A 16,934-nucleotide genomic window follows, 5' to 3' on the forward strand; every position below is an offset into this window, starting at 1 on the left:
ACATTATTATAAAACTAATATACACACGACAGAGTCATTAATGTAAAGAATTGACTACATGTTGCACATTCACTTCACACAAGCGAGTTAGTTTCCCTCAGTGAGAGCAGGAGCGCCAGGCAGAGTCAGAAAAGCAGCGTGTGCAGAGAGAGAGAGAGAGAGAGAGTCCACGCTGAGAGGACAGATGAAGATGAAGGACTTCCTGTCAGGCTCCAAATCAGTAGCACGAGTTATCAAAAAACCATAATGCATAAAATACATAGCAGCTCCCACAGATCCAGACGCACGTACACCATCAGTTTAATCCAGATGCCAGAGGTCCACTCCAGGTGCATTTTTCACAGCTTTCATCTCGCTGTTTGGACGTTTCCCTTCATGACTCATTCATCCAAAGTTTTTCCGAACATCAGATTAGTCACCATCGCCTTATGAGAACACATTTCCACATCAGTGAAACCTTATTTTCACTGAGGCGGCTGTTTTCTAGCTTTGGTTTAACATTTTATTACTACATTAGATGAGGTTTTTAACTCGTATTTTTTTGCTTTTATTTAGTTCTAACACATAAACATCTAAAACATGAATGCTTGCTTTCAAATCTTTCATTTCAGTGGCAATAAAAAAGTAATGAAATCGGTCTGTGATCATCAGAAATATGCTGGATTAATCATGTTTGTGCTGATTTAATATGGGAAAGTCTCTATTCCTAAATGTGTTACTAATTCAAACATGATTTAATTAATTCACAGACATGGATATAAAAAAAAAAGGATGAATTACTTGCTGAATTTTGGCATTTAGGCACGGATCCTTCTTATTAGCAATAGCTTGTATGCTCTTATTTAGTAAATTTAAGCATGCATCTACAAGTGTGAACACCCACATATACCAATTCTGTGATTAAATGCACAGCAGGACCTTTAACTTTTTCTGCTACGACACACAAATCCCCCATGAATGTGAATTATGAGATGCTGAAAGAATCAAGTCTGGGACACATGAGAAGGGACGTTAAAACAACAACAACAACAAAAAAAAGAGGTTAAATCTGCACAATTAGCTCGGCTGGCAGACACAGCGGAGGATAGGGGTTAATGATACACAACGTCCCGCCTGATGAATGTGTGTTTGCATTCCTGCTCGACAGGAGAATGGGCCCAAAGCCACGGAAGGTGTTAATGTCAGTTTGGGAATATCGCTCATGAGAGGTGAAGAATGAATGGATGCATTTGTAAGAGAGCTTTGGTATGAGTTTGTGCTCATGCAGAGGATGCTTGATATGGTTGCATGATTTCAGGGGTTAAATGAGACTAAATGTTTGACGTTATTAATGTTCTTGTCGCAGCAGCATGAAGCGTGAGCGAAGGGAAATGTTAAAGTAAGGATGTAAGAGATCACAATTCAGGACCTATTTTTTGTATTCGTCGTTTCTCCTGCAGATGTTTCACTCTGCAGACATGCCCGGCTGTCAGGCTGACTGATTGGTCGGTTTATTTATTTACTTCCTGGTGAATGATGTGAGAAAACTCCGGCTTAAACTGTCAGCAGGCGGCTAATATTTCCTCACAGACCGCCTTTAGAAGTTAGCGCTCTGAAACCCTTCAAACCAGGTATGCATGTATTTCTGTGTGCAGGCTGCATGTACACGGAGCGACTCGGAGGTGTCTCTGGGCTTGTTTGCACAGGGATTCAGCTCCTGTTATCTTTCCCTGCAGCTATAGAAGAGGTGAGAAAACATACCCCACCACCCCCTCTTTTTCCTCCTCTTCCTCTCTTTCTTTGACCCTTATTAGCTACGCTGAGGGCTGATGGCAGGCGATTCATCCTGCACTTAGCAGTGAGCACACCTGCGTGGGGGTGTCCTCCTCTCTTCCTCTTCTTCTCCTCCCTAACATCTTTCACTCTCTTGCCAACTTGGGTTTGCCTCCTCCTTCGATCTTCCTGGGTTCTCATTCGTCTTTGACCTGCACCGGGGATCACTTCACACCTCAGCTCTGTTTGTTTTGCTTGTCCTGTCATCCCCTCTCTCCCCTCCATCCCCTCCCCCCCGAAGCGAAGCCAAATAACTCAACTGTCGATGAGGGAACACCCAGCCCGACATGCCCGTACCGCCACGACCTCCACAATCCCAACAGACCCCCAACTCATCTCCGCTGACAGAAGGAGATGAGGGCGAGACACGCTCAGGAATGAAGAGACTGCTGGCTCCCCCCACTTCCTGTAATTCATCTAAAACTGTTGCATATCAGAGCTAAATAATCTCAGTAGGGCTTGGTGTCGAGTATAAAAGTGCTGCTCTGTGTGAAGTCCAATGAAATAGCTGCAAATAAAGCCAAAGACTGCTCACAGAGAGGGAAAGAGGCAAGTCTGGTGGTGAGAAAAGAAGCACAGTACCTTTGCAGGCCTTCCTGTGTGAGATGGGTTTGGACAGGTCTCTGTAGTAGCCCTCCTTGCAGTAGTGGCAGTGGCGTCCGGCTGTGTTGTGGCGACAGTTGAGGCAGACTCCTCCGCTCTTCCTCCCCGACAGCTTGTACAGCTCCATGTTGAAACGACACCTCCGTGCGTGAAGGTTGCAGTTGCAGGCTGAGGAGGAAACAGAACGGGAGGCAAAAGAATTAATGTTAGACAAATATTATATCCGAATCTGATCGAGTTATCGACAACAAGCTAACATGATAATTGGTATTTGTTACATTGAATCTGCATTAAATGTGTTGTATTGTAGCCAATCTTGACAGATTACAGATAACTGGCACTGTTTAGGAAAGTCGCTGATTTGTGCATGTGTTAATTTAACCCTATAAAATTCTCTGGGTTCCAATCCCGGTTCGGACGTAGAGAGCCTTTCTGTATGGAGGTTGCACGCTCTCCCCGTGGATGCGTGGGCTGCCTCCAGGTACTCCGGCTTCCTCCCACAGTCCAAAGACATGCTCGCTAGGTTCATTGGTGACTCTAAGGCCAAATCCCAAATCTCCACACTCATGGACTAACGGACTTTAAGGTGCGTTCCCGGTAAGTGCGTGAGTGCTTACTGCTGTCCCACTGTCAAATCACCAAGTGCGATAGGGCTCTGACTTTTCAACACCAAATTACGGACTTTTCGTGAGTCCGCATATCTGCAGACTTTCCAGTGGGACTTACCCAGAATTCATAGCGAACTTGGTGACATATACGAACATGATTGTCCAGCACCCCACTAAATGTAAACAAATGTTCGTACATTGAAGTAGAATTCAATAAAGTTTGAAGAAAACTTTAGTGATTTTGATAGTTTGTTAAATCAAGCTTATGTTCTGTTAAAATATGTAAACACTGTAAGACGCACACACACATGCTGGAGGTTGGCTTTTTTTCTAATTAGGTTTATAGGTCCATCTGGTTTCCAGGCAACGTGTCATGCCATGATAGTGTGACCCATTCCTGATTTTTATGCAGATCTCAAACCCTCGCGGACTCACGCGCCGCACGCCTGACGCCATTAAAGTCCATGAGCGTTCAGTGCTCAGGCTTTAGGGTGGAGATTGGGATTGGAGAGGTATGAATGTAAACGTGAAAGTTTGTCTGTCTCTATGTGTCGGCCCTGTGATTGACTGGCCATCAGTCCGGGGTGTACCCCGCCTCTCAACCACTGACAACTGATTTATTTGTAGTCAGTTGTCATGATTGGGTAAATTTTCCGTGCGTTAACTTGTAAGGTTTTTTCTTCTACTGTAGTCTGTTTTCTAATTTATTAGTTAAAAGTTCAACTAATAATACCAATATACATTTTTAATGGATACCCATTAGCCAATCAGAAAAGGCGTTTTCTTTGCGTGCAGTTTATTCGTCACTTCCAGGATCTTCTGTCTGGGTTTACACAACTGATATCTGACTTCACACAGAGCCACCACAGATACTGAGACTCTAAACTTCTCTGATAATGAGGTCAAACACTTGCATCCTTTTTCCTGCTTCTCTCCAGTTGTCTTTTTCCATCTCCTACTCAAATCGCTTTCCTCTCCTCGCTCCTTTTCCTGTCTGCATCTCTTCTCCTCACGCTCATTCCTCTAGCTCTTTTCCACACAACCCTTGCTGCTCTCCAGAGTGCAACACGTACTGTACAGAAAGTGAAGGCCTGGTTTTTACCATTTCCTCCCCTCCCCGGGAATCCCAGTGAGCATGTGCGGGAACCCTCACCACCGCTTGTTTACTGATCAGTACAGTTGCCCGCGCTGAGTTTAATTAGCCGGCTGATGTTTATTCATGACTCTCTGGCAGCGGAGTGAGTCCGACGTGCCCAATTTCATTAAGACCGGCCGTACGAGACACACCGGTACTACACCATCACCACAGACACGCTCATGCATTATTTACAGCAACACTTCTGATACAGTTTGTGGCTCGGGCGTGAGAGGGAACATACTGTACTTTATGTGCGTGTATGAGTGTGGAAAAGGGGGTTATCTGGGTCCAACTGGGGTCCCCTGGAAAATGTATCTCTCCATATCAGCATCCCTCAACCTGATAGTTCACTTCTGCGTGTGTGTGTGCAAGTTTCTGGGTATGTCTTATCTGAATGTGTGTCTGAGTGAGACCCCTGAGGTTCCCTCTTTCCACTCTAAGGACCTAATTACAATATCTTTATTATAACACACACACACAAGTACACACGCATTAGCAGCGCTGTGCCTTATCAGTGGTGACTTCGCTCTGCGTCTTTCCTGCAGGACAGCGGGGGTTTAATTAGTGATACGCCTCTGCTTCAGACTGCTTGTCTAAAGCCTCAGTATGTAATGCAATGTAAATAACACAAGACTTTTAATACCGCGAGACCACAAGACGATGATATTGATGATGTTGCCAGCGCCTTTTATAAGTTTTAACCATCACTGCACTTCCGTGAAAGTTTTAAAGTGTGACTATTTTTTGTGTGTCCAATAAAAACAGCTTTTACTTATATTTGTAACATGACAACAAATGGAAAGGTGCCTTATTCAAGGCACTATATTTTCCGGGAAAACAACATTCCAGTGTATCCGTGTCAAAACGATCATCTTTACTCTTGTGCCCTGTGGATTCACCTGTTTTCCTTAAAGTGACACGGATCTGATGTTTTCATTGTTGGGTTCAGCTACATTTACACCTGTGTATGACTCATGTTAGTCGCCTTTCAGGCGGCAGGGAAGGTGCTTTCCTTCACGGCTCCACTGGAAAACCCCTACAGCCCACTGACCTTGATAGTACGCTTCTTAAAAGTGTTGGGATGTGAGCCATAAAAGAGCATAGAACTTTATTTCCTTTGATGGACATGTCAGCATTAAATCGGCCTTTAGTTTAGCTGAGGAGATAAATTGATAAGAGAATGGATACGATTCTTAGACAGCTCTGTGTCACTGAGCTGCCTGTCAGTCCAGCCTGAGGGCACGTTCAGCCTCCCTCCGATTCCTGCTCTGGACCACAGTTTAAATGAAAGCTATCCCTGAGCCCGCCTGCAGGTAACAGGGATCAGTGCGGAGAGGAGACCCGCAGACACGTCTCTGTTTCACTACAAAGATTGTTTCACACCCTCCTTCAGTGACGACAAACAAACTACACTCAGTGAAAATAAAGCCGTTGTCCTGGGAGGCATGTTGGATATTGTAGTCGGTATGCAAGCTGGATGTGGAGGTGTGGGGCAGAGGGCCACATTGTGTGTGACAGTATCAGGCTTCATCAGGTATTATGTCAGAGAATGGGGACGAGTGAGAGGCACTTTATGTAAACTCACTGACACCAGGCGCGATGCGGCTTTTCTTACACAATACACCTGACATAAAACAATCCTCAGAGACGCTGTTATTGTTGGCACAGTTCCAACTGTTTTACGAAGGAAGCAATCACCGCCTTGTCAAAATAAGGCGTGATTTGTTAGCCGACACGACGTTAGCTTATCAGGTTTCCTGCTCCGATATAAAACCGTGTTATCTGTTCGTGTGTGGTTACCTGTTTCCGTATCAAACATATACTGAACTTTTGTTTAAAGATAACATCATGCTGTCAGTCATAATCAAACACAGTGGGATCTTTCTCTTTTAATGAGGCTGCTTTGCTAATTATATTTACTCATTTTAAGGTGTTGACATCAGATTCCTCACATAGCGATGCGGTGGCATCATTTATTATCTGTAAATATTAACCATAAAAACGTTCCTCCCTATTTTTTTAACTATTATTGTCAGTTTTTCTTATTTTCTGCTTGTTGTTGAAACGCCCTTTTCAAGCCAAGGGAACGAAAGCAGGAAATGTGAGAGTAAAACACACATCAGTGTCACTTTCAAAAAATGAATCAAAGTGACAGCACCTGCTCGCTTAAACAACACTGTCCTCTCACCAGGAGAATGTATTAAAATTACTCTATTGTGCTTTTATTTTGAAGCAGAAGCTGCAGCTTTTTTCAGCTTTTTAAACTTGTTTATCACAGGCGACCAGTGAGATAATTCATAGGCTCGAAAAAGTGAGATAGAAATAGTGGTACAAGACTTTTTAATTAATTTGCATTCAACAAATGATTAAAGACAGAAACTTTAACACTAAACTGGTCCCAGAACAAGAAGAAGAAGCGGGCTCATTCAGAACGACCACAGGAACCGCTGCTGCTCTCTGCTGCTGCTGAAATACCTGCCATCTCTTGTCAGGCAGGCCGCTGTGATAACGATGGCATATAAAAGGACCAAAGAGGTCCATTGCACACACGCACACACACGCACGCACGCACGCACGCACGCACGCACACACGCACACACACACACACACACACACACACACACACACACACACACACACACACAAGCGCACAACATTCCTCACGCCTGCTCTTTACAAGCAGCAGGATTCAGGGTTTCTGCCCTTCAGTAGAGACACAAAAGCGGAGCTGTAGTTTATTTCAGCCATGCGATCAGCTCGCACACCTTCACGGCAAACAAAAGCTCCTGCTGCTATTCACACCGAATCACACACACACACACACACACACACAAACACACACGCTGAGTGCCCCAGGTGCGCTTTAAAGAGACGTTTGCTCGTTCCTTGCTTCCTGTGAGTCAAAAATGCCTAAAATTACAATAAAAAAGGGGAAAAAATTACAAATAACTTTATTTTATTAAAATCTAATAATTCTTATTAGACATATTTTGAGCAGCTTTTATAAATTATATTTGCTGACATTTTATTTTGTTAATTCATGTTAACAAAGACTACATTTACCTTTTCGAACGCCCTTAAATGTTTGGCCTGTTTTCAATCAGGTTAACGGCTTCAGGCCGGATTAGCGGCTCGCTGGGCGGCTGTAACCGCCCCCAGGTGAGCAGTAAAAAAGAAGTGTGAACTGATACCTTTAACACAGCAGTAATTGAATTAGCTGGATGAAGCTAAGCTTACCCAAAGCTTTTCAGCACCTCCTGTAACGGGGACCGCGACTGTCTGAAAGCACAAAAAAAAGCTGCATTGGAGCCTCGAAGCCGTTTTGACCTCAAACTGCAGAATTTAACAGGAAGCTGATTTGTTTATCGGGCGTTGCAGTTTCCCGCAAGTCCCTCCGCAGGAGACACGAGGCCTCAGCGCAGTGTCTGAGTGTGTTTTGGAAAGCCAGCTAATTAGTTTCTCTGAGTGGTTCCCAGCCTCTATCCACTGACCTCAGTCATGTAGCAGAACAGAGGCTCGGCTAATTAGAGGGAAAACTCAAGAACAGAGCGGGAGGTTGAGGTTAAGCTCATCGTACTGACGATAAGCCTGGTAATGAAGTGATGTCGGTCACAGCCTCCATTTGTTCTGAAGAGACACTCAAGCAACTGATCTCTGCCACTTTAACGCTGGATTGAGCTTTTTGCTATCAGACCGGGAATCTAAGAATCCACTCTCTTCTTTAAATTCATGCTATCTGTGCGGTCTTCAGTCTTCTTCCCTTTCTGGAGATGTCTGCCTCCCCGCTGCTGTCATCTCCACGCTCACCCAAACAGGACAGAAAACCAAAACCCAACACCGCCGCCTGCGAGCAGGGAGCAGCAGGAGCTCTGCTACTCTGTCTCCGGCTTTTCACACAGAAAATGAAAAAATAATGGGTGTCCTCTGTGTTGCCGAGACAGTTTTTGCAAATGTTTTCACAAAGTGTGTCCCAAATATGTGGAACAACTTGATACCACCCTGTTCCATATGGTGCATAAATTAAATCATGGCTGTCTGTAAAGCATCCCTCTTTCCCTCACACAGACAGCCTGCTATCTCCCTCTCTCCCTCTCCCTCTCTCTCTCTCTCTGGGGGTCGATGGGGAAACATAACACACATGCCGGGAAAGTTTGGGAGGTTTGGCTGCTCGACACGGCCAAACACAGGATCAGATGTGTGTCAAACAGCAAACACCCGCCCCACATGGATCCATTTCAGGGATCCAGTGGCTGCGATCATGCGACTTAATGTGTTTGTAATATTTTTTTTTTTTACAGGCTATGGGAGAATAATTGCATCAAGTAATTTAGGGCCTACTTTCTGCGGTGGATGTCCAAACAGGTGTGCAACTTTCAGACAATAAAAAAAAACAAATTTTTACTAGGGATGCACAATATTATTGGCACGTTATCGGTATCGGCCGATATTGGCTTAAAAATTAACTATCGGATATCAGCCAACACCCCCATATCCGCCGATATAATTAACTGATAAAATAATGGGCTGCTGCATACTTGATTAAATGCCCGACCTCGGCGCAATGTCCCCGGCGCGAAGAAGACCTGCGCGGCGCAGCGTGATGACGTCACGTGTGTCTACCTGCAGCATGACAGAGTTAGAAGCCAAAATGTCCGTGGTGTGGAAGTTTTTCAAAGTGTCCGAAATAGAAAGCAAAACTGCTATTTGCAATGACTGCTCAGCTTCGGTGATGCGAGGAGGAGCCAAGGCAAAGTCTTTCAACACTACAAACTTGATTAACCATCTCAAGACCCGTCACCCCGACCGTTGTAACAAATGTGATCAGAGTATCACCATTATACTATACGCTAATGCAAATACAGAAGAGAGTTGGTGATCTCTGCAATTAGGTGTGCGGAAAAAAAATATCGGTATCGGTTATCGGCTAAATGAGTTGTAAAATATCGGCATATCGGATATCGGCAAAAAATCCAATATCATGCATCCCTAATTTTTACTTTGGCGAAACGAACCGGTGCCTTACGTAACAAAGGTTCCTTATATGAAATGTAGCATATCAAACTGCAAATATAGTCCATTACAGTGAGTTGTTTGGTAGTTTAATCTGCAACATCTTTTATAAGCTCTTTATCTGTTTTGCATTTAAACTCTTAATTTGAAAGGTCATCTGTAAATTAGCTGTGAAATAAACTTTGAAACAGTAGGACAAGAATTTAAATCCAAATGGAAATTGTGAAAGTAAATTACAAGTACCACAAATCTGTATGGTAATTTAAATAAATGTCACCCAGAGGCCGACTCCAGTTTGTATTGGTTAAATTATGTTGCTTGCGTTTCTTATATATAAGAACGGCTGGTGGTAAATGAGCTCAGATATTTACATAACGATATGCTGACTGTAAACAGACGTAAAGGGACGACTTTTCAACAATTGCCACAACGTAACAAAAGCCAACAGTTCTTATCAACCTGTAATGTCTGGAGTTTCTCCCTTAGCGCCGACACATCAAACAATCATTGTGTGGCCGGATTAATTGGTGTTAGTATTTAAAACATTCACCTTGGTGACAGGTAACTTTAATGCCTCTTGTCAGGCTGATGTTGGACCACACGAATGGAGAAAATGTGATTCACCAACAATGGAATTTCAATAATCGCCCGTCCCTGATAATGACTGTTTCCCCCAAAACAAACAGACTTTTTTAAAGCTGCTGTAATACCTGCTGAACCAAAACACTGAGCGATGCAAAGTAAAAGAAATATTTATGTTCCGTCGTCAGGTCTCTGTTTCGTATCAACTAATAAATCACGGTAACTGTTTATTTAGACTCTTGTACATTAGAACAATACTGCTTTCTATCCGGTGGCTGTTGATCCAGGCGGTGACAAGTTAAAGGCGGGAATTTCCAAATCTAATGAGAGCTCATTCGAGGGATTGAGATGATAGATGAAGTGTTTTTTGTTTGACGTCTTCAAGACAATTATGGTTTTATATAAATGTCATTTAGCATTATGGGCTCAATTGATCCTTTATAACAAGCAAATCATTTGTCTGTCATTATGTGATGCCATAATATCTCTAACTGCTGAACGAAGGAGAGTGGAATTGTGCGGCTACTCTCTCTCACTCGGCCAATTAAATATATAACCCGAAGAAAAACAGGAGCCTTTTACAAAAAGAAAACTGGCAAAATGCACTCAAAAAAGACGAGCCATTACTTTCTAAAAAAGGGCGACAGAAAACTAAATGTTATGAAAATAACTTCTGGTCCCTGAGGGAGGGGTGCGAGGTACAACACATACTGTATGGGATACCATGCCCTTGCTATATGTGTTGGACCGAATGAATCGACCGAAATGGAACGAAATGTTATGAATATAACTTCTGTTCCCTGAAGGAGAGGAACGAGGTACAACACATATAGTAAGGGCGTGATATCCCGTACTATATGTGTTGTATACTGAGTGCTTGGACTGAAAGGGAACGATATGTTATAACTAGAACTTCTGCTCCCTGAAGGAGAGGTTTTTGACATCCTAAAATGTCAAAAAACCTTTCAAGAAAGTCATCCAATTAAGAGCAACAATAACAACAACAATTTCTGCTTCAATAATTTCATTTTCACAGAGAAAAGGGTGAGAATTTCTGAATGTTCAGAGAGCAAACAAAGCAAAGAGTGGGAACGAGAAGAGGTACAAAGAGTGTGGGAAGCTTAAGGTTAACGCGTCTGCGTGTGTTGATCCGGTCAGTGTGTATTGGGGAGCATGCTGGGAATGCATTGAAACTATGGGGGTGTGGGCGAGTGGAAAGAGGGGCGAGAGAGGAGAGGATGAGGCTCCCACTGCAGAGATTATATCAGGCTAATTTAATTCCTTTATTGCAGCCAATTAGCCGCAGCACGTTAGCCCCCTGCGAGTCCTCTCGCCCTCTTCACTCCGTCTCTAATGACCCCGACTAAACTCTGGATCTCTGCTGCTCCCAAAGAAGGCCATGTTTCACCGCTGCTGTATTTTTAATAAGCAGTTTGACAGTGCACTGAGGAGGAGGTAAGAAACAGGAAGGATATAGAGAGAGGAGAGGGTGGACAGACGAAGGGAAGAGGGATCATCCTGCCGCTTGCTCAGTCCCCGGCCTGACTCCTGGAGACTTGGCTAATTGAGATCAAGTCACACAGAATATTCATCAGTCCTGCAGGGTCATCAAAGGCTCATTAAATATGCTGTGAGGAGAGATTTCCAGTGGACAGATCCCACGTCCTGTCAGGCTCCTTTCCTCTGCACACTTATTTATTTCTCCTCTCTTTATTTCATCATTTAACCCTCAGATGTTTTCCCACATTTGGTGAAATTATGCATTTCCCACAGCCGACCGTCTCAGCTCGGCATCCTGTCAGTGGGTGATAAAATGCAGTCTGATTATCTGACGGACGCAATTAAAGAGCTGTGAGAACCGGCCTGCCTCTGTGCAGGCGGGGATCCCTCATGAAGCTATTAGTGCTGGAGTGAAGGTTAATGTTAAGCAACGGATTTACAGTAGGCTGCATCGTAAATACCATCAGAGCAGGGTATAACCTTATATATACTGTATATATTATAACTACTAGCACAGGCATGAAGTGTTTATTTATTTTAAGATTTTTTTTTGGCTTTTTGCCTTTATTATATCGGACAACTGAAGAGAGATAGGAAACGTGGGTGAGTAGAGAGTGGGGGATGACATGCACCAAATGATCAGCAGATGAACCTGCGATCAGTGCGTCGAGGGCTGTAGCCTGTACATGGGGCGCATGCTCTACCAACTGAGCTAAACCAGTACCCCATGTATATGGTGTTTAAACCCTGTAAAATACTTCAGGTGGACATCCTTTCTTATCTTTGAATGAAACACATATTTGTTGCAATTGGACTGAAAAAAGTTTTTTCTATAATATTGCATTTTTTATTTTGTATATTTTGGTGTGACTGGTGAAAAATTGAATTTCTGATTGTAATTGGATCTATTTTTTGATTCTTAACTTGCTGGTGTAGAAAACCATGCGTTGACAGAATTGGTTCTATGCCAAGAAGAGGGGATTAAACTACAAACACTGTGAAGCTATAATTACACACAAACAAGTGATTTGAAAGCCTTTGACACATGAACACTATAGCAAATGTACATTAGCTCTGTGTGCACACGGCCTTACAGTCTGCAGCAGCCTGTAGCAGCAGGCTGGCCCGCTCCATGCTGAGCTAAATGGCCCGTATATTCTCTGTGTGTCTCCATGTGGGGGCTAATAAGGCCTTTCCTTTTTCAACAGTCTGACTCGCCACACAGAGGCACAACAACAAAGAAAGGCCTAATGGCCTCCAATTTCCCGCATTAGTGCCCATTTAATGGCTGACCTGCCCTCTCGTTAGGCCGCGCAGCATGGGAGCACTTCTCAGCCTTAGTGCGTGCACACACACACACACACACACACACACTCCTTCAGCTACACTGCCCCGGGCCTCTGCAACACTTCCACCCCACGCTGAGACCGCATAATAGGCCAGTTTGTAAAAGGGCTGGCCTGTGATCAGTGGTGCATCCATTTGCTGAGTAATCAAGGCTCTTTTGTCTGAGTGGTGTGTAAAGCAGTGTGTGTGTGTGTGTGTGTGTGTGTGTGAGAGAAGGTGTGTGCGTGTGTGTGTGAAAGCACCTGCGTGAAAGAGAGAGAGGAGAGCAATTCTCTCTCTGTCCATCTGTCTCTATTTGTGCGTCCACGGCTCTCAGAGTGTGCGTGTTGTGCGAGTGTTTGCGTGAGTAATTCTAACATAAAGTGTCTCTGCCTGGAAAAGATCTCCGATCCATGTCTATGGGAAAACAGCAGCTGACATACAGTGCGGGGAATAAAGGGAGCCCGGCTCGAGCTGACGAGAGTGCGTTGTGCGTATGTCAGCTATGCCATAAAAATGCCATGGGTGGAGGATGACGTTGGCAGGTCCTATTCAGGGCGTCAGCAGTGAAAGGGTCTTTAGGATGAAAAAAAAAAAAGATTCCTTAGGCCTGTCAGGTCCCCATAGCTCCCCGCCGAACAATACACACTGAGAGCAGCTGTCTTAATAGCGTGAGGGACGGACACGCAGCATCAGAGCAGCATCCACGCAAACTGTTCAAACAACGCTCCGCTGTGTGACAACATAATACGATCGAGCAGGAGAGCTGCCAGACGGTGAACGCATCCTGTACATTTCTATTAGACGCGAGGAGAAGAGTCTGACAGCGCTGGCAGAGACGCATCACCTCGACGTTCGGGAAGCTTACGTGTGAACGGATGTGGAAAGATCCTCCCTGAGCGTGATGAAGATTGGAACGAAATGGATTTACAGTTTCATTAGCAGGAGGACCGAAAACGGTCTGCTTTCACTTAGGAGAGTTGTTGGGTTTTTTAATGAAGGGGTATGAGTGGGAAAGTTGTTTAAATGTATTGTGTTTGACTGATGGAGCAATGTTTTCCTTTCATAGTAAAAGCGGATTACTGAAACAAGTGCCTGACGTTTCTCACTGCCATCAGTGTCTGATCTGATAATCAGTGTGAACGATCGTACCAACGAGTGTAAATTGATTGTGCAACGCTTGGCTGTCAATTTAACTAGAATACGGTTCCTCTACAGTCTTAGCTCTCTATTAATTTACATCCTTACTCTATCTCCTCCGCCTAGTCCCTCACACGTCCTCAAGCTTTCACGGGGGAGACATCAGCAACACGCGAGACGCATCTTCCCCAAACAAGCTGCTCTCCCTGCTCCTGTCAAACATCACCTCCAGTCTATTTACTCGCCGAGTTTGGTTTCTATGGGACCAACACATCCGTGGTGTTTTGGGTTCAGATGTCTCCTGGCAGGTCGTCTCGTTGCGTTGCTGGCCCCGAGGCTGACAGGGATGGGCCGGTGCTGTCAGAGCTAACAAAGACACGGAGCTTACACTCACGCTGCTCCATAACTGTGATTCACTCTAATCCCACAGCCGCTGCAATTACGGCAATCACTCCGCGCCAACAATGTTAACTAAAGATTTTAAACCCGGTCGCCTTATAACAGAATGAAGGCGGCCAACACTGATTGGCGGCTGTGAGCTGAGAAAATAAACAGCGTTTGAAGATGAGATGATTAGAAGATTAGATGGGTTAATTTGGCGCTTCGGGCAGGAAAAGGCAGAGAGCGTTTCCTCCTGCGTGAGTCTGAGAACGCGAGGCAGAGACACTGGATATCATCATCATCAACTTCTTTCTTTTCCTCTAACACATTTTCTACCTACAGCATGTGAAGAAGAGTCCTGCGGGAGAAGGCGCTCCCCACCTTGCTTCGGAAAGTGTTCCCATAACGCACTGAGTCAGCCTTAAGGATAAGCAGATGAGTCTTGGGTTAGGGATGAGGTCGGAATGCTCTCTTGGATTTCTTACATTAATGGTATCAACTCCCTCATAAAATGTCCTCCGTATCAGCCAATATGGACATTCTTCTCAGAAGTGTCAAAAATATGATGAAATTATTAACACAGGTAGTTTCCTGGAAAATTTTCCCTTTCAACTTTAAATTTTGCTTCAACTGAAAGTTAATTCTTGACCTCGGAAATAGCAATTACAAAAATTTACATAAATATCCACGCTGTATCCGCCCAGGAGCTTTGATCGAATCACATGATCTTCTTCTGCAGATGTCTTTCTGTCTCAGAAATTTAATCAAAGAGATATAAGACTTTATTCTAGCCTTGGGGTTATTATGCTGTTTCACATTTTAGACATATATATATATAATGTTACAATGTTGGATGTCCATACTAAACTCGTGAGTTTCAAATCTGTAGGTAAAAGTATGTTGGAGTAATCCCCAGGTTTCTCAGCTCAGTCTGCTGGCTGCTGTGAACGCCAGGTTTCACACAATTTTTCAACATGCTGCACTTTGTGACGTCACAAAGTTTTTTGGGGGCTTTTTATGCCTTTATTTAGAGGGAGGACAGTGGATAGTGTCTGAAACGGGGGAAGAGAGAGTGGGGACGACACATGGCAAAGGGCTGAGGGTGGGAGTCGAACCCAGGGCCGCCGCATCAAGGACAGTAGCCTCTGTACGTGGGACATGCGATTGTGCTACCAAATTGTACGTTTAATCTGATGAAGAAGGTCGTGTGACATGGTTGAAATCGCTAGAACAACTACTAAGGGGGACCTTTAGGGGAGATAGTTTTTTTCTTTCGTGTCTTTTCCTTTTATTTATCAAAAATTAAATAATAGCGTTAAAAAAATATTGGCTTCATCAATTTTGGTTGTTTGATATAGCGTTCTCTCTACATCAGGATGCTCATGAGTGTTGCCTCACCTCACCGAGCACTGAAGTCTTAATTGACGCTGCTCGACACTATTTTATTGTACGCTCATTAGCAACCGCCGCACCGCAGCCGTGCTTAGCAGGTGGGAAACCTTTGACCTTCACACACACCCCCTACATTCCTTTGTCAAGTCCCCATTACTAAGTTACCACTCCTCCGAAATGGGCCGTGACCCTCCTCCTCCTCCTCCTCCTAACCCTCCTCTCCTCGCTCCTCTGGGGCCTTCCCTGCTGCAGATGTCATTAGCGAGTGGTACTTTGACTGCTGAGACAAATTTCTCCATAAAATTTATCAGCCATGAAAACGGCTTCAGTTGGGCGGTCAGACGGAGAGGAGAGGAGAGTTGAATTATCTGCAACACAAGTTAATCTGGTGACAAAGAGGAATGGAGGAGTGGCGCGATGGAACGGAAAAGTAATAAATCTTAACTCGATGGACTTAAAAAAAATAAAAAGATTCCCTCCTTCTGAAACTCCTCTACTACTGCCTGACCTTTTAGTAGCTCTTTTACAGCCTACAATTACTATTAACACTCGGGGGGCAGGTTTGGCACAAGACCAGGTTGCAATGAAAATTATCTTAACGGCCCGTTTGATTGCTGTGAGGGTTTTAGTGTCAGTTTGCACGAGCTTCCTTGTGCATCCCTTTGCAGGATTTCACCTGCAGCTCCAGTAGAGTCAAACTGTAATGTACAGGATATGAGCAAAGCATGATTATCCCGCTATATAAGCGAGTGAGGCTTGGTTGCCGATGTGAGCAATCAGACAGAAGTATTAACCGTCTTAGCCGAGATAAATCACAACCCAGGATCACTAATCACCCTGCTACATATCGCACTCTTTTACTGCATCTGGCCTTAGAGGCAGACTTTCTGCAGACAGCAGCCTGTGGGGGAATGATGAGAGAAGTGCAGCTGAAGATGTCTGTGTGTGTGCTTTGTACATTTTTGTCTTCTTGCTGCCAAGTCATGCAGTCTCCTATCCAGAGGAGAGCCATAAATCTGAATCCCCGCTGCACAGCTCCTTCACGTCTGTGACACATTTATTGTCCTCGTTTCATTTTCCCTCCTCCTCATATTGTCCTCAGCTATCATCCGTTTCTAAAACTTTAACCCGAATTCCTCAACGTCCCACACTCTCTTTTTTTTTTTAGACCTTCAGCGTGAGCGTGTGCGGGCAGGGGTGAAATAATTTGTCGCCGTATCTGTTGCTTGTATGTTCCGGGCTTTAAAGTCCGGGCAGTCTGGACGCCTTGGTCACAAATGGAGTGTGAAGCGGGCAGAAGGCTCTGCATCTGTCAAAGCTCAGGCATTTTTCTTGGAAGAGGCAGCAGAGAGTGGAGCTGCTCAGGGGGAGATGAGCTCACAGAGAAACAGGTTGGTGGCAGAAAGCCTGAAGTCACAATACTACAGGAAACACGTTTTTTG

General features: G+C 44.4%; 1 protein-coding gene across 1 annotated transcript in view; it reads right to left on the bottom strand.

Moving 5' to 3' along the window:
• ntn1a (netrin 1a) overlaps nucleotides 1–16,934 on the bottom strand; it is a 63,541-nt gene that overhangs the window by 26,266 nt on the left and 20,341 nt on the right. Inside the window, exon 2 of the mRNA XM_069665567.1 lies at nucleotides 2,395–2,583. Within this exon, the coding sequence (XP_069521668.1) occupies nucleotides 2,395–2,583 (189 nt within the window). The remainder of the gene's footprint in view (nucleotides 1–2,394; nucleotides 2,584–16,934) is intronic.

The sequence above is a fragment of the Semicossyphus pulcher genome, unplaced genomic scaffold (genome assembly GCF_022749685.1).
Source record: "Semicossyphus pulcher isolate SPU_LCO1_2020_fin unplaced genomic scaffold, fSemPul1.0.p SCAF_17, whole genome shotgun sequence".
NCBI lineage: Eukaryota > Metazoa > Chordata > Actinopteri > Labriformes > Labridae > Semicossyphus > Semicossyphus pulcher.